The sequence below is a fragment of the Malaya genurostris genome, chromosome 2, assembly GCF_030247185.1.
Source record: "Malaya genurostris strain Urasoe2022 chromosome 2, Malgen_1.1, whole genome shotgun sequence".
NCBI lineage: Eukaryota > Metazoa > Arthropoda > Insecta > Diptera > Culicidae > Malaya > Malaya genurostris.
The window spans coordinates 95313435-95340694 of record NC_080571.1 but is presented as its reverse complement, the minus strand read 5'-3'; the positions used below and the strand labels follow the sequence as shown (position 1 = coordinate 95340694).

The window sequence follows — 27260 nt, the reverse complement described above, 5'->3', positions numbered from 1 at the left end:
GCATGCTGCATGATGAGCTTCAAATCCGCGGCTTCGATGTCGTAGCACTGCAGGAACTTTGTTGGACGGGACAAAAGGTGTGGAAAAGTTGGCATCGAGCCAGACCAGAGCTGGGGTACAACCAGCGTTCTAGGAACGGGATTTGTAGTGTTGGGCAAGATGCGCAAGCGCGTGATTTGGTGGCAGTCAATCAGTGATAGGATGTGCGTATTGAAAATCAAGTGCTACCGACGGAAGAGCAGCTTGGCGCGGTGACTCTTGAAGACGGCTGGTTGAATATAAGGTCCGCCGTGCTGCAACCGTACTAGGTACGAGATTATCGAATCGAGGAAATGACTGGTTTGACGGCGAATGTCATCAGTTGGTCGAAGGGAAGAAGGCAGCAAGGGTAAGGATGCTGCAACACCGCACGTGTGCGAACGAGGAACGATACAGACAGGCGCAGAACAGGCAGAACACGTTTTTTCGGAGGAAAAAGCGTCACCAGGGTACACGGAAGTTCTATGAGAAGGTGAACCGCTAAGTAGAGGCTACACGCCACAGGCTGAAATGTGTAGAGATACCAGTGGTAACTTTCTCTCGAACGAACGTGAGATTATCGACAGGTGGAAGCTATGACTATAACGAGCATCTGAATGGCGAATCACAAAATACAGAGAACGGCACAGGAATCAATCTGGGTGCACGCTCAGCCGACGACAGATTCATAGCACCTGATCTGCCGGAGATAAGAGAGGAGATCGGCAAGCTGGGAAACAACAAAGCCGCGGGCAATGATCAATTACCAGACGAGCTGCTCAAACATGGAGAAGAGGCACTGGCTAGAACGCTGCACTGGGTGATTTCTAAGATTTAGGAGGAGGAGATTCTACCGCAGGAATGGATGGAAGGAGTGGTTTGTCCCGTCTATAAAAAGGGTGATGTACTAGATTGTTGCAATTACCACGCAATCACATTGCTGAACGCCACCTACAAGGTACTCTCCCAAATCCTTTGCCGTCGTCTATCACCAATAGCTAAAGAATTCGTAGGGCCGTACCAAGCGGGTTTTACTGGAGCCCGCGCCACTACGGATACGACACAATCGATCGAGAACAGCTATGGCAGATCATGCACGAATACGGTTATCCGGATAAACTGACGACCAATCGCGCAACGATGGATTGAGTGAAGTGCTACGTCCGAGTATCTGGGACGCTCTCGAGTCCTTTCGAATCTCGGAGAGGGCTACGCCAAGGTGATGGACTCTCTTTTATCTTGTTCATAAGTGCGTCAAAAACAAAATACATGAAAAGAAGAGGCTGAAGAGAAGAAACACTACGCCTCCCATCATGAATATTGATAGACGGTGACGATATCGAGGTGGTTGACGAGTTCGTGTATTTGGGCTCACTGGTTTTGAACGCATTTTGGCAGCAAATCGTGCGTACTCAGGAAAACCCGTCGATCGAGAAAACTACGCCACCGCACGAAATTGATCATCTACAAAACGCTCATTAGACCGGTTGTTCTCTTTGGCTACGAGAGCTGGACTATGTTAGCAGAGGACCAACGCGCCCTTAGTGTTTTCGAAAGAAAGGTACTGAGGACTATCTATGGCGGAGTGCGGATGGAAGACGGAACGGAGAGACGGCGAATGAATCACAAAATGCAACAGCTGCTAGGAGAACGACCCATCGTACGGACAGCTAAAATCGGACGTCTACGATGGGCTGGGCATGTCATAAGGATGTCGGACGACAGCCCAGTGAAAAGGGTTCTTGAATCTGATCTGACTGTTACAAGAAGAATAGAGGCGCAACGAGCAAGGTGACACAAAAATTTTGTTGGATTAGATAACACTACATTTTAAAGTTTCAGGACATTTGGTATGTGATATTTCTATTCAAGTTCATATGAGTCAATTTAAAAACAAGAATTCTCAATACATCTGACATAAAAAGCATTACATGTTTAGAAATTTCACGCTCACTATTTTTGATTTATTTTGTTCCAATCATTGGGATGAGAACCAAAGTCAGGCTAAGGTGTAACACATCGATCTATTTATCATTCTCTACCCATTCCCGCACGGAACAGCCAGCTATCGCAAAACAACTAAAATATTAGTTGTTTTTCTGATTTTGATTGGTTAATATTTGATACAACTAATCGACTATTGTTTTAACTAATCTGTCATTTTTTATTTATCGTGCTGGCAGCTTAGCAACGACACCCAACAAAGAAACGCACCACAAACAAGCAATGAAACGTTTCAGTTGAGCAATGCCAAACACCCTGAGCGAACAATGAAACGTTTCAATGAGGTGTCACTCGTGCAATTGAGCAAAAACACAATCCCAGCAAAATTACTTGTATGTATGAAAGCAAAAAAATGTCTCAGTTGTTTCAAGCAATTTTTCAGTTATTTGAACTTAAGACGCCAATTGCAATAAATATTCTTTACTGTTAGCCTCTTCTGGTGTGTAGCACTGCTTGAACATCAAAATTTTACCTAATTAACTGCTTATATCTTTATCACTAAACTCACAAAGGATATAGAAATGCACCAAAAGATTACAATTCTCAAAAGGGAACTCGCCAGAAAAATGGTCACAGGTCATATTCTCAGATGGAATTAAAACATTTATACTGTGAGAATATCTATTTAACACATGGAAAACTTGTTTTACAAATAACTGATATATTCTTGTGCATACTTTCACTTACATAAAACGACCAATACGTAACTAACATAAATGACGTTCATTTACCTTGAAAATTTTCAATATGAAACGCTTCTGGTGAAATGAAGAGGTTTTTTGTTTTGCGTTTTGCTGTCTTCGTTCTCCGCCAAGTGACAGCATTTGAATACAACAATTTCGGTTACCTGAATGGTTATGACAAGATCAACAGGTATGTTAGTTAAATTAACAACATTTTAGTTGAAACAACCAGGGCGTGAAACAACAAGTGCAATATTGTAGTTTTGTGATCTGTGGGTTCTCCGTGCGGATCTTAATATTAGCCATGCAATGATTATGTACCATAAGAATCGGCTGCCGGGTCTGTTGAAAAAGAAAGGCCAAATTCCACAAAAGGAAAGGCCAGAACTTTGCTTTGCTTTGCATTACCCGTTCCCACAAAGATCGCTTTTGGTTCCGTAGAGTCAAGGTGTTGAAAATTTGATTTAAATAAGTTTGTACTAAATGTAGTGGCCAAATTACTTCGAAATTAAACTCGCATTTATTTCTCAGAGATAGTTCCATCGATTTTCATAAACTTAGATTCAAATGCTTTCAAAGACTCACTTAGTTTTTGAATTTTATCTAGAGCCGGCTTCCTGTTTTGGAATTACACAGAGATTAGTTTTGAAAATTTCGAACCATATGAGTAACGATGCAGTAAGCATTCGAAATCTTCAAAGCTGGTTCCAAAGTAAGTTTTATTAGTAACTTATATTAACTCCCTTTATTATGTCGGTTCTTGATTTCTGAAACACTACACGGAAAGACCGAAATTAGCATTTTGGCGAAAAAATTAGTTGATTTTCTGATTTTAGTTAGTTATTTTTTGAGACAACTAAAAAAATCTTACTTTTGCTAATTTAGATTTTTTAATTCTAATTTTCTTAATAATAATAAAATATTTGTTGAAATGGCTATTTTTTTAGTTGAATTCACCAATTAAACGTGCTGTCATTTCTTAGCTAAGGCACGCTTCATATCCATTCAACTAATTTTTTAGTTGAATTAGAGAAATAAAACGTTGTTTTCAACCAACATAAATGGTTGAATTGGTTTCTGCAATTAGCAGCTATATGGCGCTCGTTAACACGTTAATGACTACTAGCCACTAGATGGCACACTACTACCGAAAAAAATTTCAGTCGCGGTTATCTTTTCTATATTTGCAGGTATAAATACGATGTTGTATTGGAGAAAAAGACATAAGCGAAACATAAACTTCTTTTTGAAAATTTTACTTCTAAATCGCTGTTTTCTTCTTTCGACTTCGCGAAATCGACTCTCTCATTGAAAACTTTGAGCACTCGGAAAACAAAAACCGAATACAAGTAGTACACCGGACGGCGTAGCCCGGAATGAGAAGATACAAAAAAACATCATTTGACGTGTACAATTAGAGTGCAACATTCGAAACTCACTTCACTGTTTCGCGTAAAAACATTATTACCCACAATCGCTTTAACTGCGCACAAATTCTGAATAAATACACTTTCCACTAACAGTTTACGTCATTTTTACATATCGGTTTAGAAAATTATATAGGGATATATCGTAGCACATGCGAAAAACATCTAAACAATTTGCGAGCAGTTTCAACAAGACTGTCCCTTTTAGCTTTTTAATGGATTGTTTTGCTTTGACACTGCTGTCCTTCAGTAATGACGGTGATAGATAAATAGAATCAAAGTTTCTGATTTTAATAACGAAATTAGTTGTCAATGAGAATTTCGTGTTGGATTGAAATATTGCTGGTTTGTGTCCAAAATATTCGCCAACTAAACACTTTCTCTAAAAATAAGAGTTTTTTTCAGCACAGTAAATTCTAAATTTCAACTAATTTTATAGTTATTTTGGAAATTTTGTTGTTAAAATCAACTAATTCAAAAACAGTAATACGAATTAGGCGCAGAGCTAATTTCGGTCGTTCCGTGTAGAAGTAGAGTTAAGTTCTCATCTTGACACTTCCAAAAAAGTTCCTATTAAAAATTGAACTAGATCAAAAACTTCAAACTTTGACTGCCGGGTGATACCATTTAGCCATATTCAATATAGAAAATTTAATTTGGAAAATTAGCGATGACTATTTTTAGGGTCCTCTAGTGTACACTGTGCTACCTATGTGTCAAGGGAATGTGATATACAAGTATTGCTCATTTAATTTTCGTAGAAAACTATTTAATGATATTCATAATTGAACATTGCGCTAATACAAAAATACAAACTATTTATTACTTAAAGTCATAACAAGCACATTAATTCATCAGATTGATATTTTTGTATTCTTCGATTGCATGTTGCCATCTAATTCCAGCTACGTTTGCATTTATATGATAATGACACTTTTTCAACAAAGATTGTTGCATTTATATCTTTTAGAGATACATTTTTAGTTTTTTTAACCAGAATTTCCAGTTACTAAAATCGCTTGGAATAAATTAATAGTGTCCTTCCATTATATCGATACTTAAGTAATATCTTGTTTATGACATTTTGTAGGGAACAACAGTTCCGAAGTTATAAGTACTTTTAACCGAATGAATGATAAATTGACTGAGGGGTTTCTATTATATCACGTTTGTTCGTTAAGAACAGTCGATAAGTGAAACTAAAGCATGTTGAAATAATTTGGGTCTCGAACAGGAAATAATAAAGGAACATAGGGATCGGTACAAAATGACATGCAGTTGCATCAGTTCTACCAAACTTCGCATTTGTGCGCTGGGTTCATCGGGGATCCAACCGGGCAGTTGAAATCTTTCGAAAACTCCATCATATTGCTCATTGGCCCTAGAACTCGAAACTGTCCCGGTGAGTGTACTCCCGTTGTAATACGCATTTTCATAGTTTCCGGTCGATAGACTGAGCACCAAGTTTGGGCAGCTGATAGCCAGAACATTTGCTCAGGTGTCATATCCAATCCCGGTAGACGTGGCTCTGGACCGTTCTTTTCGGCCCACTTTCTATATGCGTAATACGCTTCCTTTATACCTCCGTTATCGGCAATGTTTTCACCCTGTGTGTTGATACCATTTAGGTTCAATTTTACATTTGGCTCGCTATAGTTTCCATATTGTTCAATAATACAACGCGCTTTTTCCAAGTATGCTTTCTTAGTATCGGGCTGCCACCAGTCTACCAAATTACCGTTCTTATCAAACTGCCGTCCTTGGTCATCGAAACCGTGAGTAATTTCGTGACCAATAACGAATCCAATGGCACCGTAGTTCATGTATTTCGGACGTTCGTAGGAGAAAAATTGTCCCTGCAGAATACCAGCGGGGAATTCTGAAAAACAACAACATTTTAGATCTTATATTCATTGAAAATTTGCAATACTTACGAATACTATTCTCAATCGACGAGTAGAAAGCATTCACAACGGCTGGCCTCGAGTGGGTGATCCAATCAGTCTTGTTAACTGATTGTCTCAGTTTCTTAAATGCCTTCGTAGTTCCGAATTGGTTCATATACAAAATCGTGTTCAGGTAATTATCTTCTGGTTTGAACTGTAGATCATCATAATATTCAGTGATTTTCCGGTTATCCATCAATTCATCCGGGTATCCAATGTGAGTTACCATTGAATCTACTTTCTCTAAAGCTGACTGTCGAGTTACTTCGTCCATCCAGTCGACCTTCTTCAGGATGTCAACAAACACTGCCTTAATATCATTAACCATATCTAGTGCAGCGCGTTTTGACTCTTCTTTGAAATACTTTCTGATGTACAATGCTCCTACTGATATCGGTAGACTTCCTGATGTAATATCGACACACTCTTTCCAGCGAGGTTCCTGCTCCTGCTTTCCACTTAGAGCCGTACTATATTGCAACTGTCTTTTGCGAAGTTTCTCAGTGAGGAAGAATGAGGAGAAACCACTAATACGCCACATAACGTAATTTGCCATGGTTCGCTTAGGTGTGTTTTGCAATAATGGTCCTAACTGTTCCATGAAACTTGGAACACTCACAATAATTACTTCGTTTTCATCAATAACTATTCCGGTGTCCTTGAGAATTACATTGAAATATTCTACCCAGTTCGTGTATGGATATTTCGCCTGAAAATCCTTGACGGTCATTGGGTTGTACAGGGCAGTGGCATTACGACGTTTTTCGTTTGGCAATGAAATGTTGGCAAGCGCGATTTCAAAGTTCAGAGAATCCAGAAGTTCCCGCTTAGCACGTTCTTCCTCGGCTCCCAGCAGAACGGCCATATCGACCATATAGCTATAATAAGCTGTAACGATTGGGCTTTCGAAGCCCTTGACTAGATATTCGCGGCTGATTCCTAGAGCAGCCTGGTCCGTCTGAAAAAGTAATTAAGAATTAAAATAACTTTCCGACACGCTAATATTCAACGGAAAAATGAGTTACATCAATAATTCTCCGAGTAGAATTCTTCAAATCAGTTCCCACGGAGAAATCGAAGAAGTAATCAGTACTGAAACCTTGCTGACGGAAATCCTTAACCGATTTTACCCACGACCACGATGAGTCCAAATTCCATTGGTCACCCTTCAGCACTGGCCAACCTCCCAATACATCCAATATATCCAGTAGTGGTTTAATACCTTTTTCTTCAATTCGTGCTGATAAGAAACAGATTTTCATTAGAACAAATTTTATTTTCCTAAAATCATAATCATTAGTAAGTGGTAACTTACTTTTATTCATACACAGCTTGAACAGGTTCTTGGCAAGTTTGAATGGTGTTCCTTCTTTCTCGCCAATTTCTTCACTTACCAACGAACGCAATTGTTCTTGCAGTTGATCTCCGATGACCGAGAAAGTATTTACTGACACCTTTTCGTCCGGGATGTTGGTCTCCTTAACCATTTTACCGCAGGCATAGTTGTAGAAATCGTCACAGGGCTCCACGCTGGAATCCATTTGATCTAGCGCTTTGGAAGCTGGAAGGCGAACATAGGTTTATCAGTATGATGAATGTCGGATATTAAAAGCATTTCACTGACCCGAATGAATGCATCCTGGGGTGAGACATAGGTAATCGCCTCCTTTTGCTTCATTGGAACCTAATTTAATATTTTTTCCCCGTCGAGAACCGGTTAGCGCTTGCGGTGTTTGCGATGTACCGTTTTCCGCTGGAATAAGTTAAAGTGAAAGGTTGTGTTCATTTGTGTCTTTTCGAGTTTCAAAAGCTGTGACTTTCTTTGGCACACAAAAATCAATCATCGATTCAGCGCCAATTTTCAGTCATGCGATGGTACTGCTAGATTTTAATCAATCTCATAAAATTACCAAATTACATTTTTTCACTGCGATTACCTTATACTTAAGCTACGACTGATCTGATCCAGACCAGGATGGATGTAAGTTTTTCAATAAAATTACTTCCATATCGAGTTTATTGTAGCACTATTAACGCAAAAGCTTAACCTGGTAATAAGTATAAAATGTAGGAAGGTTTTCAAAATGCGATTTCTTACTTTTGTAAATAATGTTGAAACGAATCAATAGCAAATAGAACAAATGTGAAGCCATGAGCCATTATGCTATGAAGATCTAAAATAACGAGGAACATTTAGTTTTTCTTAGCGTGAAGAACAAGTTACAAGGTATGATAATTCTTTCCTCTAGTCAATCAAATAGTCTGTTCATAACCATTCACCATTGATGAAGCCGAATTTATCTGCAATAATACATTTGCACTTGAATATTGAGCCTTGTAGCTTTCTAACGAACTCGAGTTTGTCGGAACCGGTTGATTTTGCCCTGAGAAAATTGTACAGTTTATCGGTTACGTCATTTATTCGATCAAATATATATCCAGAATCGGAAATACTCCACGTAATCTATTTGAACGTGGTCTGAGACAACACTGTAGCTTTAAAATGAGCCTAAGTTTCTCGTCTAAATAGCTCAACCATCTCTGAGCGGACGAAAAAAGTACGATTAGACGGTTACGTCACTTTGCGATTTCACCTTCGGAATCTGAACTGTTCCCCAATAACCTTCTACACTTCTTCAATGGTCTGATAATGGTTTTGAAACGATTGTCAAATATCGCGTATAGATAGAGAAGAGGCATCTCCGATAAAAATAAACGAATTGAAAAGAGGTGAGTTTTGTCGGTTACGTCACTTATACCACGACAGGAAGTGTCAGTCTCGATCAAAGATCCAAAAGTAGTTTTTAAATGAGCCAAAGATTGTTGAACGGATAGATAAATCAAGAAAGGTACACATAGAAATATACGCTCTCAGTTTTTTTCCGATCTCGTCGAATTGTGTAGCACTAGGAATCTCTGGGGTTCCGATTTTATTTCTGTAGAGAAAGGTAAATAACGTCCTGTCAGTTGAATCAATAATCGGCTGGTTTCAACATATTCAATATGCCGATTAGTGCATCAAGCATCGTAAGGAGAGCTATGAAAGCTACCTAATGACTAATGAAGCTTCCCATTTACAGTCTGTTATTTAAGATTACCATCGAACTTTTTTCAATGCTAAACAGGGTACCTCAGTCCTTCAAATTTCATTTTCTTGACAGATTTATAAAATGAGGAATCTTTTTTACAAAAAACTCGTAGGAAGCACATTTGATGATGGAAAATTGGATTTCATACTACACACCTAGAATTTAAATCTTTATAGATTCACATAAAAGGAGCGTCACGATTCACTTACATTCACAATTCAAAGCATGTAAAGATAAGTCATATCATTAACTTCACAGTTGATTTAGTTGAAGCTTACATCGATACAGACGCATATTTTATTTTTACACGTTAAAAGATGTAATATTGTGTCATCACCGAAGAAATTACGGACTGCTAGAAGTTAGGTCAAGCGTAAATTTCATATTTTCTAAGAGTGTGCAATTGCGCCCGATTAAAAAATTATGAATACCTATTTTATTGTATTTATTATTAACCTTTTCAACACACTTTTGTAACCGATTGAGTATTTTGAATTTAAAAAATAAAATGTTTCTGCCTAATTAATTTCGCTAAGAAGCTATCAAATGAGCTTTCATTTTAAACAATTCTTTATTTAGAAATTCTTTAAAACACAAACATGAATTTCAAAGCATAAAAATAGTTTAATTTACCAAAATACCGGTATCAGATGTTCTAGAAATTGATTTTATATAATTGATATGGTTATTTATTTTATGGCTTCAAAATACTGTACATAATATACAGCTCCATAAAATTACACACAGAAGAAAAAATTGTAACAGAAAGGGTGTACGAACTCAAATTGCATCACAAGAAAATATTCCGGAAAAAACCATCCACTCAATCAATCATCTCCAAATTTTCTGAGAACCAAATCAAAGGTAATATTCAACTTATTCCAAGCTCGCTTTATTCAATTTCAATGCCATATCCAAATGCACAAACCTTCCTCTTAACACTACTCATAAGATCTTGTACAACGTTTGACTCAGTGTACACGGGCAAAATTCCTATTCAAGAAATGAGCAAAACGAGTCATGATTTGGGGAAAATAGTATATTTTCATGTTATGATAATACACCATGATTAAAAGTTCTCGGATCATGATCCATTTGGACTGATTTCGTTAAAATTTACGGAAAGGCATTTGACGTTGTTGGGTATAACTTCAGGCGTGTTTCTGCTACGATGGTAATCTTTGCAACATAAATTCTGGCGTTATGTTTTAAAATATGAAGATTTTAAGTGTGAATTAAATGGAATGGTGTGAAAGTGTGTGGCGTATTGTTTATACGATTTCAACTAATGTCTCAAATAATGTACATTTGAATAGCAAAACAGTGAAAAGCACAACGATTTTCTTTTAATCTGAAGCATCAACAATTTAAATATGTTTTTGATCAACCACGACACCTAAAATAACGTGTTTACTTGCGTTCATTGCTCCAGATTTGATTTCTTGTTTCAGAATTTGGAAAACATAAACGAACTGCATGAAAATACACGTGTGAATCAAACCTCTTAAAAAGATACTCTATGTTGAATTCTTGCAAATACCGCGGATCGATTTATCCTATTTTTGTTTTCAAAACATCGAAGTTATTTTTCGGAATATTATTTTAACAACAGTCACATCGAATATGTAAGAATACATTCAGATATATTCATACAAAATGTAAAACTTATGATGTCAATTTTCGGTTCATTATCTTTATGTTGTCAATTCTCTGTCAGCCGGTGGGTAAACCAACACAATTATAAAATGAATATGCCTAAGGATCAAGTACAAATTTTCAGTATTTCATACTTTTCAATGTCTGTTTTTTGTCTTACCATTAATCTATTAAACAATCCATCACGTCACTTGAGGCACAAGGTTCAAAATGATGTCCGGATAGAAAATTGGAGTTAAGAGCTTTAAAAGAAATACATTCCTCAAGTAACGCATTTTCGGATCATGATTAATTTTCATGGGAGAAGACTTTTTGCTCATGGTTTCATGAGAAGTTAAAATGATTGGTTTCATGATTTTCTAATCATGACAGCAAAAACAGATTTCTTTCCGTGTAGCAAAAGTCATTATCAGAAAAAGTTCATTTCGTTATCACTCGTGAAAAAATCAGTTCAAGAGATTTACTAAAAAAAACTCAGTGACTGAAGAAATAACTTCCGAGATTTTAATTCATGAAACAAGCATCCACAAAACTCTGAACCCAAGTCATTTTTAGTGTCAGCGAAACTTTATGTCCAATTTTCACCCACAGAAACAGGCCCGTACCCAGGATTTCGTTTCGGGAGGGGCCCAAAGATTAAAAAAATAATGTTACTGGAAATTGCTACCTGATTCTCGGTGTGCCTTCTACGGCTTTTTTACCATAAAATTTGAACTTTTTCAATGGAACTGATATTATACTACATTTAATTACATTTACTGTCTTGTTTCTGTAACACATGTCTGAGACATTCTAAATAGTGACTGCACAGAAATATCGCTAAAGAGATAATCGAAAGGGAGAAGAGTCTCCGATGATATTTCGTTGCTAAATTTCCACTACGCTTCAGCTAGAGACCGAAATGATTCGTGCAAGATTTAATTATTATATTATCAGCAATAATAAGAATCTCTACTGAGTAAATTCGCAACTGAGAAAAAATTACTGAAATATTTTCGATGCACGTAGGGTTTCAAACAGTGATTATAGCGATGGAAGGCTGACTGATTAAACTGCATTATTTAAATTAAACCCAATAAAATGCTCTTTAGCATGGATTTTATTCATAGAAGTAACAGGAGCGCAGCATTGTCAAAATGTCTCAAACACTGCGCCTGCGCCAGGCGCGTTTGAATTGGCAAACCGATAACCTGCGCTCCTCTGACTTTTACGTACGATATTCAAATTAAATTGGGTAATATTTTAATCAGCAGCATAGTATGCTCTGTGATTGTCATTATAACTGTTATTAATCACCGCACTTGCTGATTTTATTGATGATATTACTTCACAACCACGGTAGCACCTAGTGATGGGCAGAGTCGTTCATTTGAAAAAAAAAAACAAAACGTTCAGCCACTGTAGCACTTCTCCTATGTAGTGACAGCTTGCCAAAACTTGACAGGACCATTGTAAGGATTCATGTAGTGATGGGCAAAACCGTTCATTTTGTAAGAACCGTTCAGAACTAGAAAGTTCAATCAAAAGAACTAGTTCTTTCGTTCGTTCTTTGTATGTTTCTGCAAAGACTACACGAGAGCTTAGGTTTAGCGAGCAAAAAACAAACAAAGAAAAAGATCATTCGAATAAGGTTTCGTAATGTCGCACTTTTATTAGAGCAATACCATTCTTCAACAAAGAACTATTGATCACTCATTTGAACCGTTCGCGAACGGATTGCCCATCTCTAGTACAACCGAATAAATTTCAAATATATCACCCCTTATTGATCAGTGATGGTATTTCACTAGAGTAATACACTAGCGTGTAAGGTCCATTTCAACACTGCGGATGCATTCGGTGGGCAGCACACAACAAGTAAAGCGCACTTCTTCTCAGTGTCCATTAGACATACTTTTAGTGTGTACTTGTGTTGAAAGAAGCTGGTGCGAGAAAACCACATTCTCTTCGCATGAATCGGTCTCACGTGCTCTCGCCTAAATACACCCAAGTGATCACTGGCGCATGATAATGAGCGAAAACTTCTGTGAACTTCAATTAATAGAGAGTGGCCTTGCTATGAAAATTTTGCAAGGAAAAACAAATATTCAACGATAAATTGTTTTTTTTTTGCTGATTTTGCGTGCCCCACGCTTTTTCTACTCAAAGCATACAGTAAAGTGCTCACAAGCGTGTACACCTCTGTAGAAATATCTGCTGCTATTGATTCACTTATCAACCACCATTCGCACACTGAACATTTTCAGAAAGGTTCAGTTTCCTAAAAATCTTTTGTTCGAGAATCATATCAGATATATTCAATGTGAGAACTTTTTTCTTAAATATCATCGAGCGGAATGGTCGCTAGTGAACTTTTCACAACTGAAATCAGTACTGAACTTTCTTGCAGAGAGATTTCTGATCGATGATTTTTCGTCTGAAAATCGCTTCTGAAAAACTTCAGGCGCGATTTTCGTAATTTAGACCCATCGGCCCTCGTTTCGCTACGGATCGCACATTCGCGACCCGACAGGTACTCCAGAAGTGTCGTTAATACAAAGCGACATACGACGCATTCAACCAAAGCAACGATGGAATAAAATATGTATTACTTCCGAGTATCTGAGACGCTCTCCAGCCTTCTACAAAAAGGCTCTCATGTCTATAATTTAATATTTCTTTGGAAGGTGTAATAAGAAGAATGAAGATTGTCACGAGTACTGTGATCATTCGAAAGTTCCTACTGCTATCTGGGTTCGCTACCAACGTTGATATTATGACTCGTAACTCGTGAGATGATGATGGAGACATGCATCGGACTAGACGAATTGGACTGGCAATGAATGTGTTGAATACAAAGGGCCTCTAGTGAAGAATATACTCCGCATTTCACCTCAAATATTCATTGACATGGTCGATAGCTACGTAGTTGTGCTCACTGGTGACTGCTGGCATCTGATTTATCATTGTCCCGATAGCCATCATGTTAGTTGAGCCATCGAATTATCTTACGGAATACTCTGCCTGCCGTCAATGGATTGCTATGAAATAAGTGTCAGTAGCTTCGTTTGTGCCCGAATAATCAATATTACAGCCAAACAAGTGTGAAAAATATTCGATACTACTGCTATCGTGTCACGAAAATTCAAAGCGAACTCACTAATTTTCATATTATCCTTGAAACCGTTGCATTGAACGAAGATATCATTCTAACCAATGGTTTTAATATTTGAAATGAAAGGTGAAGCTATAAATATGTTAATTATGTGTAAACTATCCTGGATATTATGCTTTCTGGATTACTGAGTCATCAGATCTTAGCTTCGGGTTTGAATTTATTTGACCCTATAACCAATGAATTGACGATCGAAAAAAAAAGGAATTTAGTTATTGTAAGTTTAAACCTTGACCTTGATTAAAACACGATCTATCACCTCAGAAATTGCGAATTTATGAGTAAGAACACACTTCCGTGACCTGTACTTGTCATAAATTGTGAGTCATATTTTTCTCTCATTTTTAGCATGTTTCATTGGGGTCACTTACATTCTGGTATCCGATCGGTTAGCAGCACCGATAGCAAAGAGATCAGAAGCGCCACAACTGCGATCGTGCACACAACACTGATGAGTGTGAGAACTTTTTCCAGCGCCGTCCGGCGTCTCCACCAACTGGGGTTTCTGTAAAACAAAACAAAAAAAACAAGAATTAACGTATGAAAATATTGATCAGTCAGTGTAGTTTGGCGGCCACGATGGTAATAACAATATGCATACAAGTATAAACACCATGATTAGTTGTGTTGAACAATCTATAGAGCTTCACGCGAGAACCTATCATGTGTGAGGTAAACAACTTTCCTTGCCATCGAGGCATCAGTAGTATATTGTAGCCGGTAGATAATGGGGACCTCGTTTTTGATAGCGGAAAGAATTCGCATGTGTTCTGTTTACGTTGATGATTCTACTAAAGATGGCTATAAAATGGTCTATTATGTGGTTTTTAAGCTGACTGTCGTTATAGCGCTAATTATGATACACCTCGTTGACCCAGTCGATTCGTTCATTCAGTATTTATTACGATCATTCCAAGTGTGTAAGAAAGTATCAGTAGACTAATTGCATGTAATGGGTGTCTATTCACTGAGAATGACATGAATGTAGTATAGAATATTGAAATGATGTGACATATTTAAAATCTAATTTACTTCTGCTCTTGTTTACGTAATTGACTTTGTAAAAAATCTCATTTTCCAGATTATATATACATCTAATTGGGATTGTGTGACTGCCATTTCTAATGATATGTTAGATCATTCATTGTTTCAAGGTAGAAAGCAGTACATTGCGTTAAAAACGGACTATTTATAACGGGATGCGAACTATATCAATGGAACATGTAACTAGTTGATCAGGGATGATGAGAAAAATTTAAAAAACCTAGCATTATAAGTATGTAAAATGCCGCCTTAAACCCTACACTAAGTGTATCATATACTCACTTGGGTAAGCAATCGAACGATAATGATATTCCATCATTGCTGATCAGTAGGCTTTGGCTACTGATAAGCCGTTTCGTGCTGTCCATTGTTTTACAACCGTTCGACTGGGTGAGAAATGCTAATTTCACTTATGCAGTACATTTTAAGAAAGTTTCTATTGAATTGATAATAATAATAATAAAGCTTATCAAGAGGTCGAACAGAAACTCTAACAATCAAACTTTCGTCACAATGTTGTAAAAAAAGTCTTCCAATAATTTCTAGAAGATTTCTATTGATTCTGATTCCTGAATGTGTCAAATGTGTCCCATATTTACCAGCCATGACTCTGAAGGACGAAAGAGAAAACGTCTGAGCTTACCATAGTTGGTAAAATTCTGCAGACGAGAAAGATATCCCGCCGCTGGATCTAGCACATACTTATTTAGGAATAAAAAGACGAACGCAAGCGCACTGATTACCTGATAATGGACTGAAGTCATGCTTCGAAGTGGCACGAGTGCCTGGAAGGAAGGCTCAATGGGTCGAAAAGATAATGATTCCAGTATTCTGGGATTGTCATAGTATACATTTTCAGGACTGTTTCAAAACAGAATTAGCGTGCATCAATGGAGCGATTAAAGACAAAAATTCCTGAGAAATTGCATTACATGAAGCACATGAGAGTAGCGATGGTTAAAATCAACGGTTTAGTGTTCCAATTACTTGCCCATCCACCTTGTTCACCTGATTTGGCTTCCCTGAGCTATTATCTATTCCCAAATCTCAAGTCATGTCTGAGAAATCGATGTGAGTTTCGTTTTGGAATCTTAGAACGCTACTTCCGGAATCTGAAATCGAAACCAGTATAACCAAAGTAAGTAATTGTACCTACAATTTTTGAAGATGCTCTCTGATCTCCACGGATTGGATCGCCCATGCTGGCGGTTCAATGCATACGGCGATGGTCTTACAAGCCAATCCCGACCCGGAAGGCTCTTAGTGTCAGTAGGATCCATAGTACTAGCCATGGAATGATTCTGTACGCTAAGAATCGGATGCGAAGTCTGTTAAAACAGAAAGGCCTAATTCCACAAAAGGAATGTAATGCCATGACCTTACCTTATGGATCGAAGTAAGAGAGCTATCTCGGATCCCTTCTAAAAAAACCTATCGCATCACAACAAGTTTTGTGGATTGTTGTGTTCTATAAATGGATATTTAGAAGGTCTTAGACATCCGTGACAGGAAGGGCACGACAGTAAATGTTAAAAAATGTAATACCTTCTCTCGGGTACAGTCACAAATCTTATTTAAATACTCAATGGTACACCAAGAATTAACAATCTTTCCGAACACACTTTTCTATATGAGGGCCCCTGAAACGAAATCCTGGGTACGGGCCTTCAAAATGTCGGATATATAGAGCATTTCTCGGGGATGGTTTTAAAAAAGTCTGTTCACTTGATAAAGTTCAAAGTAGAACTCTGATACACTTATATTCTAAATTTATCAGAAGATTTGTCTCAAGTGAGTAAACCTTGTTTTACCCTTTTTCATACAGAAAGACTATATGAAAGAACCTAGGCCTGGAGGGTCGAATCTCTTATTTCGTTCGATTTATCTAGATGAACTGAGCAAATTTTTGAGTATGCGTGATAAATATGATCATTCAGTTTTCTCGGAGATGGCAAAACCGATTTTCACAAATTCAGATTGAAATGGAAGGTCTTCCATACAAAGTTCCAGAATTTCCGACTTCCGGTTCCAGAGTAACTGGGTTATATGCACCAACAAAATTATAATAATGCTACTCAATTTTCTCGGGGATGCCCAACCCGATTTCTACAAACTTAAGTCATTATTCATTGATTCCACTCGTTCGGTGCCAGTGTTTTGCACTGAAATTTGATCAATGAAACAGTTTAGTAAAGTTTGTACTGTTAGTTGTTCATTTCTGCTGGTATTGATGTGCACGCCCACTGCTCGAAAAAAAACGGGTGCAAAATAGTTGCCGCGAATTGCCCCGAAAGTGAATTCAAGCAAAACACGAGTGTTTTCAATGAAAAGTGACATTTGATTCAAATAAAAGGTTCTAGGATCTAATAAAAGGTTCATGAACTTCATCTGGATTCCACTTCCGGCTCTGGAGTCACAGGGTAATATGCACAAAACACATGAAAATAATGTCACTAATTTCGCGAAAATTGATTTTATCGAACTTAAACTCAAATGGAAGATATTATAGTCTAATACAAGGTTCCTGCATTTCGTCCGGATTCGATTTCTAGTTCCGAAATTACAGGGCCCAAAGATGCCATGGGAATATCTCGATCTTTATTAAAATTAAATTTCCGGTTCCGGGGATAGGTAAAAATAAAATAGCTATATAAATTTCATTAGTATTTGTTCATAAGTAACCTCGTGACCAAATAAATTCATATTAGATTTTCCAATAAATTAAAATTCCAATAAAAAGACTGATAGTCCCATAAAATTTTATGCTAAATTTTATCTAAGTCCGATTTCCGGTTCCAAAAGTACAAGGTGATAAGTTTTCAAAATTTCAAAACAAGTATAAAATCTTCTAAGTTGGGTTCAAAACTGTTCCAATTTGTAGGTCATGTTAGTTTAAGGCCATACAAATTGTTTTAGGTGATACTGGACCTGTCAGCGCCATTTGAATCTGAGGTGCAAGGGCACGTTACCAAATCCTTTTATACTGGGCTTAATAATTTCAATTTGTAGCTCACATTAGTTGATGGTTGAATGAACCGAATTTCACTATAATAACGGGTGGCAACTAAAATTTTGGAATTCTTTCTCAAGCTGTCAAAAAAAGACAAACATATAAAAAGAAGATCTGATTCATTGAAATTAATGATAGATTGTCCACTGTTGAAAAAAAAATTAGTGAACATTTGAAAACGGTCCGTAATCGGATGTTCGGCGAAGCTTCCGTTTGATGTCGGAACAGGAGCGTTGTACGGCCTACATGTCAACTTTGCGAATGCATCTCTTGATTCTTCCAATCATCGTGGCTCTCCAATTATTTTTGTACACCAAAGAGCTCAAAACCCCGAAGAAATCTTCGATTGGGCGACACTGAGGCAGATTTGTCGGGTTGTGGTTTTTGGGTACAAATGAGATCGAATGGGTATTCAGGTACAAATGCGTACAGCATCACTTTCTGTTCAAACTTATGTTTAAACTTATATTTTTTGTTCGGAGGTGCAATAGAACTATCCGTTGAATAGTATCGATCGTTTCCGGGAATCTGCGTCTTCGAAAGAGGAAAATAACTTTCGTCGTCCAAAACAAAACTTTTTCCGGAACAATTTTTAATCAACCAGCAGCATTGGGACTTCAGCGTTGAAATCTGTGCGTCAGTATATTCCGGGGATCGTGTCTTCTTTCGGCACTTTATTCCGACTCTTTTCAACGTTTTGCAGATGTACTGGCGAGAACAGTTGAACTTTTTTGTGGCATCCCTTTGACTCAGTGAATCCTTGTTGTTGAAGGCACGAGAAAGAGAACGAAGTCCCTTTGCGTCCATAATTTTGGCTGGTCTTCCACTACCTTGCTTACGAGCAGTTGGTGGGGATTTTAGGATACGATAAAGAGTCGAAGCCGCAACAATTTCGCTTTTAAAATGTTGTACGGTATACTTTTTGCTGAGATTTCTGTGCAGTTTGTAGGACTGTACAACGCGCTCGCGAAATACTTCTTGTTTCGACGGCATTTTGAGCAAAACTGAGCAAGCATAAACAAAACAGAAAATACTGGCACAAAGAGGAGAGAGAGAGCTAACACATACACACTCTTATTTTTCTCTGAGCTCGTTTGTTGCTAAGCATACAGGCCTCGAAAAAATTCCAAAATTTTAGTTGCCACCCGTTAGTATCTAGTTTTCAGTTTTGGAAGAACCGGAAATAGTGGTCTAAATCTCCCATGTATGATTAAATCGATTTTCACTCACTCATATTCAAATGAAACATATTAAAGTTGCAGTATTGTGCAAAAAAATTTTTTCAACTGTTTTCTAAACTCTTTATTTTGTAGTATCCCGATGAATCCTACTGTAATATATAAGAGATTCACTTTTAATTGGATTGTATGCCACTGAGCACTAAAACACGGATAGGAAGTCTATTGAAACCGAAATGACTGATTCCACAAAAGGAAAATACTGGCAGATTCTTTGCATAGTACGTAGCAAGAAGTATGAAATCTGTTATCATCAGTGCGGTAAAATTTCATTTTCAATCGAACAATATCAGATGAAAATGAAATTTATGGCCACTGACCGTGAGCATTATCGATACAAATTCATTTGACATTTGCTGCAATTTTCAAGTGAAGCTCTAGTGAAGTAGTCTAGCTGCTTCGTTGTCTTCGCTGTTGGTTGTGAGAAAGTTCGAATGAATTAAATTATAAATGGAGTAAAATATTACCAATTAAAACTGAAGGAGAAAACTATTAATTTATGTGTATTATGTAATTGATATTGGTGTGTCTTTCAACTATTATCTTGAACCAATTAGAAAGTGTGTATGAACCTCATTTGAAGGCCGCTCTCACACTGCTGAAAGAGATATTTTGTTACTTCAAGAGATCAACTGACGGTTGTTAAACTGAGCTTTGAAGTGAATCGAATGAAGAACCGAATGCTGCCCGTTCGGTACGCCAGTAAACATTGTGTTTGTCAGAGTGTGAAGCTTACTGCAGTAGAGAGTATGTTTCACATTCGGTTTCAAGTGAATTAAATGAAGTTTTACTGCACTGGTTATCATACCTTACTTGCCGAAACATTCAACTCTTAGTCACAAATTATTGAATAATACTTTTTTGGTTGCGATTTAATTCCAAAATGGAGTACGCAGGGACTTTTTCGTACATCTAAGCCTCCATTTGCGAATTAAACGTTCGTATATCGAGGTAGTTCGTGAAAAAAGTTTACGGTGTTTGGTATTTGGTTCGTAGAAAAAGTTCACGTTATTTGGTATTTATTTCGTAAATTTTTTTGTCTGTAATGAATGTGAAAACTCCCCCTCAAATGGCTATTTTCGGAACAGATGTGAAGAGCAAGGGCAAAAAAAAGGTTTGGGGTCATTTCAAAATTCAATATGGCGGCTTCCGGTTTATTGATTCTGCTTAAAACCCTTACAATATGTTTATTTCGGAACGGGATTGATAAGTAGATGTCGTAAAACGATGTTTGAGGTGGTTCTGAAATTCAAGATAATGACTTCCAGTTTCTTGATATTCCTTGAAAACCCTTACAATACGGACGCACTGTTGACGGTCGTCATTTAGTTTCTTTTTCTGTGGGAACGTTAGTAATGACATGGCACTTCGGTGCAAAAAGTGTTTTGCAAATAGCATTAACTCTACGTCTGCTCATATAATGAACCGTTTGGTGGCGTTAGCACTTCAATATGAACTGTTGACGCACTGATGAGTCGAAGGCGAACCATAAAAAATGAAATTTGTTATGTGCACTTAGCACAAAACCGGTACCCATGCGGTACCATATACAAATAATTACAACTAGGTTTTCTCCTAAGCTATCTCTACCGTTGTGTAGAAAAATATGCATTAGTTTTCGTACCAAGTCGTGCACAAGTGACCAACTGACTCGTTATGAGGCAAATTAGAATATGAAGCTTCATACAAAAATTAAAAACGAATACAATGCAAAATCTGCAGATACCTTAATTTCAACCTTTCGTTAAACTGACATCTTAACCTCCAGTTAACTTATGTCTGTCTATCACGTGAAAGCGCGTTTACAAAATCAGTTCATGGGTTGAAATAACTGCATTTTTATAAGACATTTAAGCTGTCCGGTTTAACCCGGTCTCCAGTCTCCCCTAAAAATTTCTTGAGTTTCGGGACAGGTTTGAACCCCTAAAACCCTTCCCTATATATGCGACTGAACTGGTTTGATCCAATTCGAAATATGATGAATGACTGAATCGACATGACAAAAGCTTGCCTGTTTGAATTTTACCTTTCAGATACACTTTTCAATCTTTCCTTTTCGGTATTTTTGAAATGAAATAAAAGCGGAAAATCCGAAACTTAAACCGAGCGTCATTAAATAAAAAATCACGTCCGGTTATTGACAGAGTCACACGTGTTTGGTTGACAGATATAATAGTTGACTCAGAAAAATTCATACAGTTGCACTTACTGGTCGGGTGCAAATTTCTGTCGAACCATATAGAATTAATAAATGTTTATGAATTGCATTGTATGTGAAGTTAGATCACCTGTGAAATTCATAATCTGTGGGCACGGGTAGTTGGGCGGGTCTAATGCCACCGTAACATATAAGATGTAATATGATCAGTAGCTAACGGGGAAAGCAGATTACAAAATTGACATATGAACAGAATGATGTAATGAAAACCGCGAAAATGTTACCGCAGAGACGGGACTCGAACCCGTAGCTAACTCCTAACCGGGGAAATTGTTTTACCGATACGAGACTGTAAATGAATATCGTGGTGGCTAAGTACAGCGAAGCATGCTTAGTTTTCGTCTAGTCAATTGGACTTTCTCTTCATGTGTTTTCATATGCTGGATAGTTTAATTGGTAAATCAATTTCCTAGGTTAGGAGTTAGCTACGGATTCGAGTCCCGTCTCTGCGGTAACATTTTAGCGGTTTTCATTACATCATTGTGTTCATATGTCAATTTTCCAATCTGGTTTTCCCCGTTAGATACTGATCATATTAAAACTAGCTCAAGACGGCTCTACGTCTTAACGAAAAACAAAAACAAATCGTTGTTGTAAGACGTAATAATTTTACGATCATTTTTATTTGATATTTGTTTTCCAAGCCATTAATGAGAATTTTTGTGACACTAATGTACTAAAATCAAACAAAATTAGCTAAAAGTATTTGAACGAGCGATCAAGCGAGAAACTTTATGTAGATGAAAATGCATAATGTCAATTTGCAAAATACGCTCAATCTAAGTGATAACATACAAAATATTTTCGTTAGACAATGTCCTCGAAAAAACACATTACATAATATTTTTTATACCCCTGATAATAAATTACTGATACCGTTGCAAACAGCTGAGAAATGGGGAAGCATAGTTTATAATTAATTATGTATACGGTCAACGCACGCATTATATCGCAATCAGCTGATTTGCATGCAAGCATAGGAACTCCTCGATTAGGTTTAATAGCTCTAACGGATCGTGAAGACCCACACGGTAAAACCGAGCTTGATCAGCTTGTCACCAAACCAGACTAACCAAGACTTCCGATTTGTTCGCCAGTGCCTTTACCATCATCTGACGTCTCATATTACTTCGGTACAATAATGCATAATCACGTATCGTAATACATCAAATTGACCAATGCACTACGTATGGATGGTTGGTTACGGAGATTTCAAGCTGAACTGGTTCAATTAATTGATAAACTTTGTGTCTCGTGCGGTGGTCAGTCTATGTACCTTTTTGTATGCTACGCAGTCAATCGGTCATTATCATAGTAATACGTACGCATAATGTAAAATATTGCTATTAACTACAATCTTTCGTACTAACAGAATCAACTTAGGTAAAAATTACAAAATATTCAATAAACATTATGAAATTATTAAATATAGTCGCATAAAGTACAACAAATAAGTTATTTGAATTTTTTCCAAAGAACACCGATTTGCGTTCTATGTTTGACTGCCTGTCGAAGTCTAGCATGCAGATCACGGAGAAAATTTCATTTGTAATTCCCGATTACGCACGCACTCTCCGGATAGTCGTGTGAAAACGAGCGAGACAATGGCTCTTCCGCCGTCAGATGAACGAATCCTCCAACCGTGACTAATAGTATGAACAACCTGTATTAAGCGACGAGTTGATCAATGGTTGGTTTGGTTTGCGCAGTTGGTTCACCTTCTGGCCTTTGAGAACTCGGCTACCGGCAAAACCAATTGACAATGAGAATTAATAATTCGACACTAATGAGTGGGGAATTCCATTCAATATTTTCTTGCTCCAGTTTATGATGCATGATGGTGACGATACGGGTGAGTACCAACAATGGGTAGTTTGTTTTTTTTTTAGGATTTCGTACAATCAACCAAATTATGAACACATATGAGATTGATTTTACATACGACTTTTTTAGTTTTTTATTTGTTTTGAACTTCTGTATTTCAACCTTGTGGACATTCGCAACTCAGGTCATAAAAACATTCTGATCTCATGTGAGAGATTTGGTACCCAGATGGGGAGGGGGCCTCCCAAAATCAAAAACAGATATATAATTATTTAGAAGATCTCAAACATGTGTTACAGAAAAAATAAGACAGTAAACGTGAAGAAATTTAATACAATAACAGTTACAGTGGAAAAGTGTATAGTGCCTGTTAAAAACACCTGTAAAAGGCACACCGAAAATTAGGTACATAAGCAATCTTCAGTAACATTATTTTTTTATCTTTGGGCCCCTCCATCAAGGAATCAAGAACAGAAATGAGTCATCAACTAACAAGATCTGTTAATTAGAAGATTTTATCAACCAGTTTCAGATAACCCAATCGAATTTTTTTCGAAGCGCAAAAGTCGGTTTTCACAGTGATTACAATCAATGTCAAAATTAAAGGAAATGGTACGGGATGACCAGAAAGTGCCATGAGGATTATTACTGAGCAGAATAATTATCCTTTTAGCAAGATTCTGCGAATGAAGAAGATGTCCTGCCGCTGGATGCCGCACTTGCATACTCAGGATTAAAACGATGAAAGCGAGTCCACGTCGGAAGCATGTCCGCCTATGCCGATGATGATTATGTCGGTTAGTTACTGTTGACGAAGTCTGGATACATTATTATACACCATAGAACAGAATAATTAACCGACAATAGACTGAATTCGGCACGAGTGCTCCGAAGCGACCTAGGTAGGCTAATTTGCGCGGAATGTTTATGAAGTCCGTTCTTTGGGTTTGTCTCGGTATACTTTTCGTGGACTACCTTGAACAAAGAAAAACAGTGTGCATTATTTGAACGATTGAAAATCGGTTTTTCGAGACAATGCACAGAGTCTATAAATCCATAAGACCATTAATTCTTACATTTGTGCAAATCGTCGTAGTCATCTCTGAGAAATTTATGTGAGTTCCATTTTGAAGTTCTTGACTACTACTAAGAAGATTTTTCTGTTGTAGCATCGTCACTCCCAATGACGAATTAAAATTTTTATGCTCATCATCCTGTATAACCAGACCAAAGATGCAAAGTAAAAATTTTGAATGTATTCATGCAGGGTTGAAGAAGTCTGTAAAAAGTCTGCGAACTCCAAATTTTCTTCAAAGAATGATGTAAGAATTGGTATAGTGAGCAAAAAAAGACCGCGGCGATTTCAAAAGTCTGTAAATTTTTATAAATGTCTACAAGAAACGTGATTTTCAAAAGTCTACAAAAAAGTCTGGAACTGAAGCATGTCTGCAGCTAATTTTATAAATCTGCTGATTTATAAACAAATCTGCAGGTCTGACATCTCTGATCCAGACACGGAAGATGACTCGATAAAATTAAATAGGATCATGCGGGATTATAAGGCACTTCATTTGAATAAAAATTTATTTAAATCTACTCGACCATCTGTTCGACAAATAATCAACAAATTTTGCAAACTAGAAGAGTATGAATAGTTTCAAAATATTTGTTTCTTTTTACATCGTGAACACATAAGAACATCCTATTTACATAAAACACACCTTTAAATTGAAGGTTTTAATACTCATCACTCAGTTTTTCCGGAGCCAAAAGTCGAAGCCGAACTATGGGACTATATGATAAAAGAAATGTAAAAAATCGGTCTCTTTCCTTTGACACATATAACTTCTTGCTTCAATCCCTCATTGTCCAATCCAAAATATGTGTGCACAAATTTACTTAAATTTATAATTTCTTGCACTCACTCTTAAAAAAAACACAAAAACTCCTTAAGACACAAGAATCATCAATTAAATGCATTATTTCTTACGTGTGGACCCCTCCCGAAACAAAATCCTGGATACGGACCTGCCTGGCAGGCTGCGTGAAAGCCAACGGCTTGTCCATTACACTATATTCATCCTCTTTTGAAAGATCCAACAAAAATATCGCATCATTGAAGCAATTATTTCTCTACAAATGACGTAAGTTTCAGTTTCATATGTTCTCTTTGGGCAAAAAAATCTTTTTGACCGTATGTTCGGTATTGAGAGTCGAACCCAGGCAGGCTGCGAGAATGGCATTCTTTTTTTACATGTTACAAACATTACTCTTTGTTATAATAACTAAATAAAAAACCTGTTTTAATCCACCTAGTGGTGTAACAATGCCTTTCTCATGTTACTCACAACATCATAAATATTACCGTGGAATTCTCAAAACCAACTGTTCATTGAATAGAAGTAGGAAAATTTGTTCGGATGAAATTTCACAGTAGCTTTAAAGATAATATGAGCTGTAATTTAAATCAAGATTTGTGTAAATCGGTTCAAGCATCGCAGAGAAATCGAAGTGATTTCTATTTTTGGAGTTTTTCTTCGCCACTTTCGGAGCTTCCGGAACAGGAAAAGGAGGGATCAGTTGTGCTAATTAAGTTTTTATGCCCACAAACTAACAAGCTCTGCAAACTAGAAGAATTTATGAGACAATTTTATGGGATTTGTATCTGTTTTTGACCATCGTTGGTGAAAAAATACTAATGAAATGTGTACTTTTCCACTTATCACGCTTCAGTTCCAGAAACGGAAGTCGGATCCAGATAAAATGTTTAACAATTTTTTAGGAAATCTTACTATAAGATCTTTCATTTGATTTTTTTTATACGTATCATCCTATATCGCCGGAATCTTAGTTTGTGTAAATCGGTTCACAGTATCACTTGCAGCCAGTGGTCGTCTCGCATTGAATCGTCAGCGAGGAACTGTAACTAAATTTCCATCAAGATCCTTAGTCAGTTAGTGCTGGTAATTACTGTTTAATGAAAAAAAACGATGATTTGTTTCCATCAAAATGATCGATTCGGGGGAATTGTTTTCTTCGAAATGGCTTTCACCGAAAATCCCATCTTGTAATTTCGAGAAGACTATTAAAAATATAATCACGCACTTGAAGTAGCGTTGTGAAACAGCAACATAGAATAAGAAATTACCTTTTTCAATGTTTGACATTTATAATAACAGCAAATTCAGAAATTAACAACCGAAAAGGTGACAAAATCTGGTGTGCCATACTGAAAATGTATGCAAAGTGCAAACCTTTCATACTAATGCCATCACTAACAATCCCTAGTAAGACTAAGAAATGATAAAACTATTAACAAACGATGAATACGTACGCACTTGAAAGTTTTTTTTTTACCTTCTCATATACAGAGTATTTGCATTTACTGCGAAACCCGATTTCTGAACCGAGGCCCGGTGGGCCGAGTATCATATACCATTTGAACCAGTTCGTCGAGATCGCAAAAGGTCTATGTGTGTGTATGTGACCAAGATATGCACCCGATTTTCTCAGAGCTGAACTGATTTTCACAAACTTAGGCTCAAATGAAAGGTCATACTTTTTCATAGCACGCTGTTGAATTTCAGTCGGATCCATTTTCCGGCTCCGAAAGCACAGGATGAAGTGAAAAAGAGGGTTTTCAAACTTAGGCTCAAATGAAAGGTCGTATCTTCTCATATGATGCTATTGAATTTCATATCCGACTTCCGGTTCCAGAACTACTGGAAGAAGTGTGTTGAAAATTGCAAACCATCATTCAGCGCGACGATGCGAAAAAGGATAAAATTTTTCTATATTTAACTCATAACTGTTTACAAATCGAAAAAGTTATGTTAGTTTATTCTCAAATAAACGTTTTAGCTTTTATTCAAGCTTGAAAAAAATTTTATTTTGAAAAATCGATCGTTATGAAAACATAGTAAAATGAGAAAGGCATAATTACACCACT

General features: G+C 37.1%; 1 protein-coding gene across 8 annotated transcripts in view; it reads right to left on the bottom strand.

Annotated features, from left to right (window-relative positions):
* Positions 1 to 4902: 4902 nt before the first annotated feature.
* Positions 4903 to 27260, bottom strand: part of LOC131427556 (neprilysin-2) — a 57074-nt gene continuing 34716 nt past the window's right edge. For 3 of the 8 annotated variants that reach the window (XM_058590860.1, XM_058590861.1, XM_058590863.1), the window contains 6 exons: positions 14349 to 14482; positions 7703 to 7831; positions 7394 to 7639; positions 7104 to 7318; positions 6067 to 7036; positions 4903 to 6011 (listed from right to left, as the gene is read on the bottom strand). In XM_058590860.1, coding sequence (XP_058446843.1) covers positions 5422 to 6011; positions 6067 to 7036; positions 7104 to 7318; positions 7394 to 7639; positions 7703 to 7831; positions 14349 to 14482 — 2284 coding nt within the window. In that variant the 3' untranslated portion in view covers positions 4903 to 5421. Of the gene's footprint in view, positions 6012 to 6066; positions 7037 to 7103; positions 7319 to 7393; positions 7640 to 7702; positions 7832 to 14348; positions 14483 to 15303; positions 15458 to 25301; positions 25540 to 27260 lie in introns of all 8 variants that reach the window. The other 5 variants (XM_058590856.1, XM_058590859.1, XM_058590855.1 and 2 more) reach the window with 4 other exon arrangements.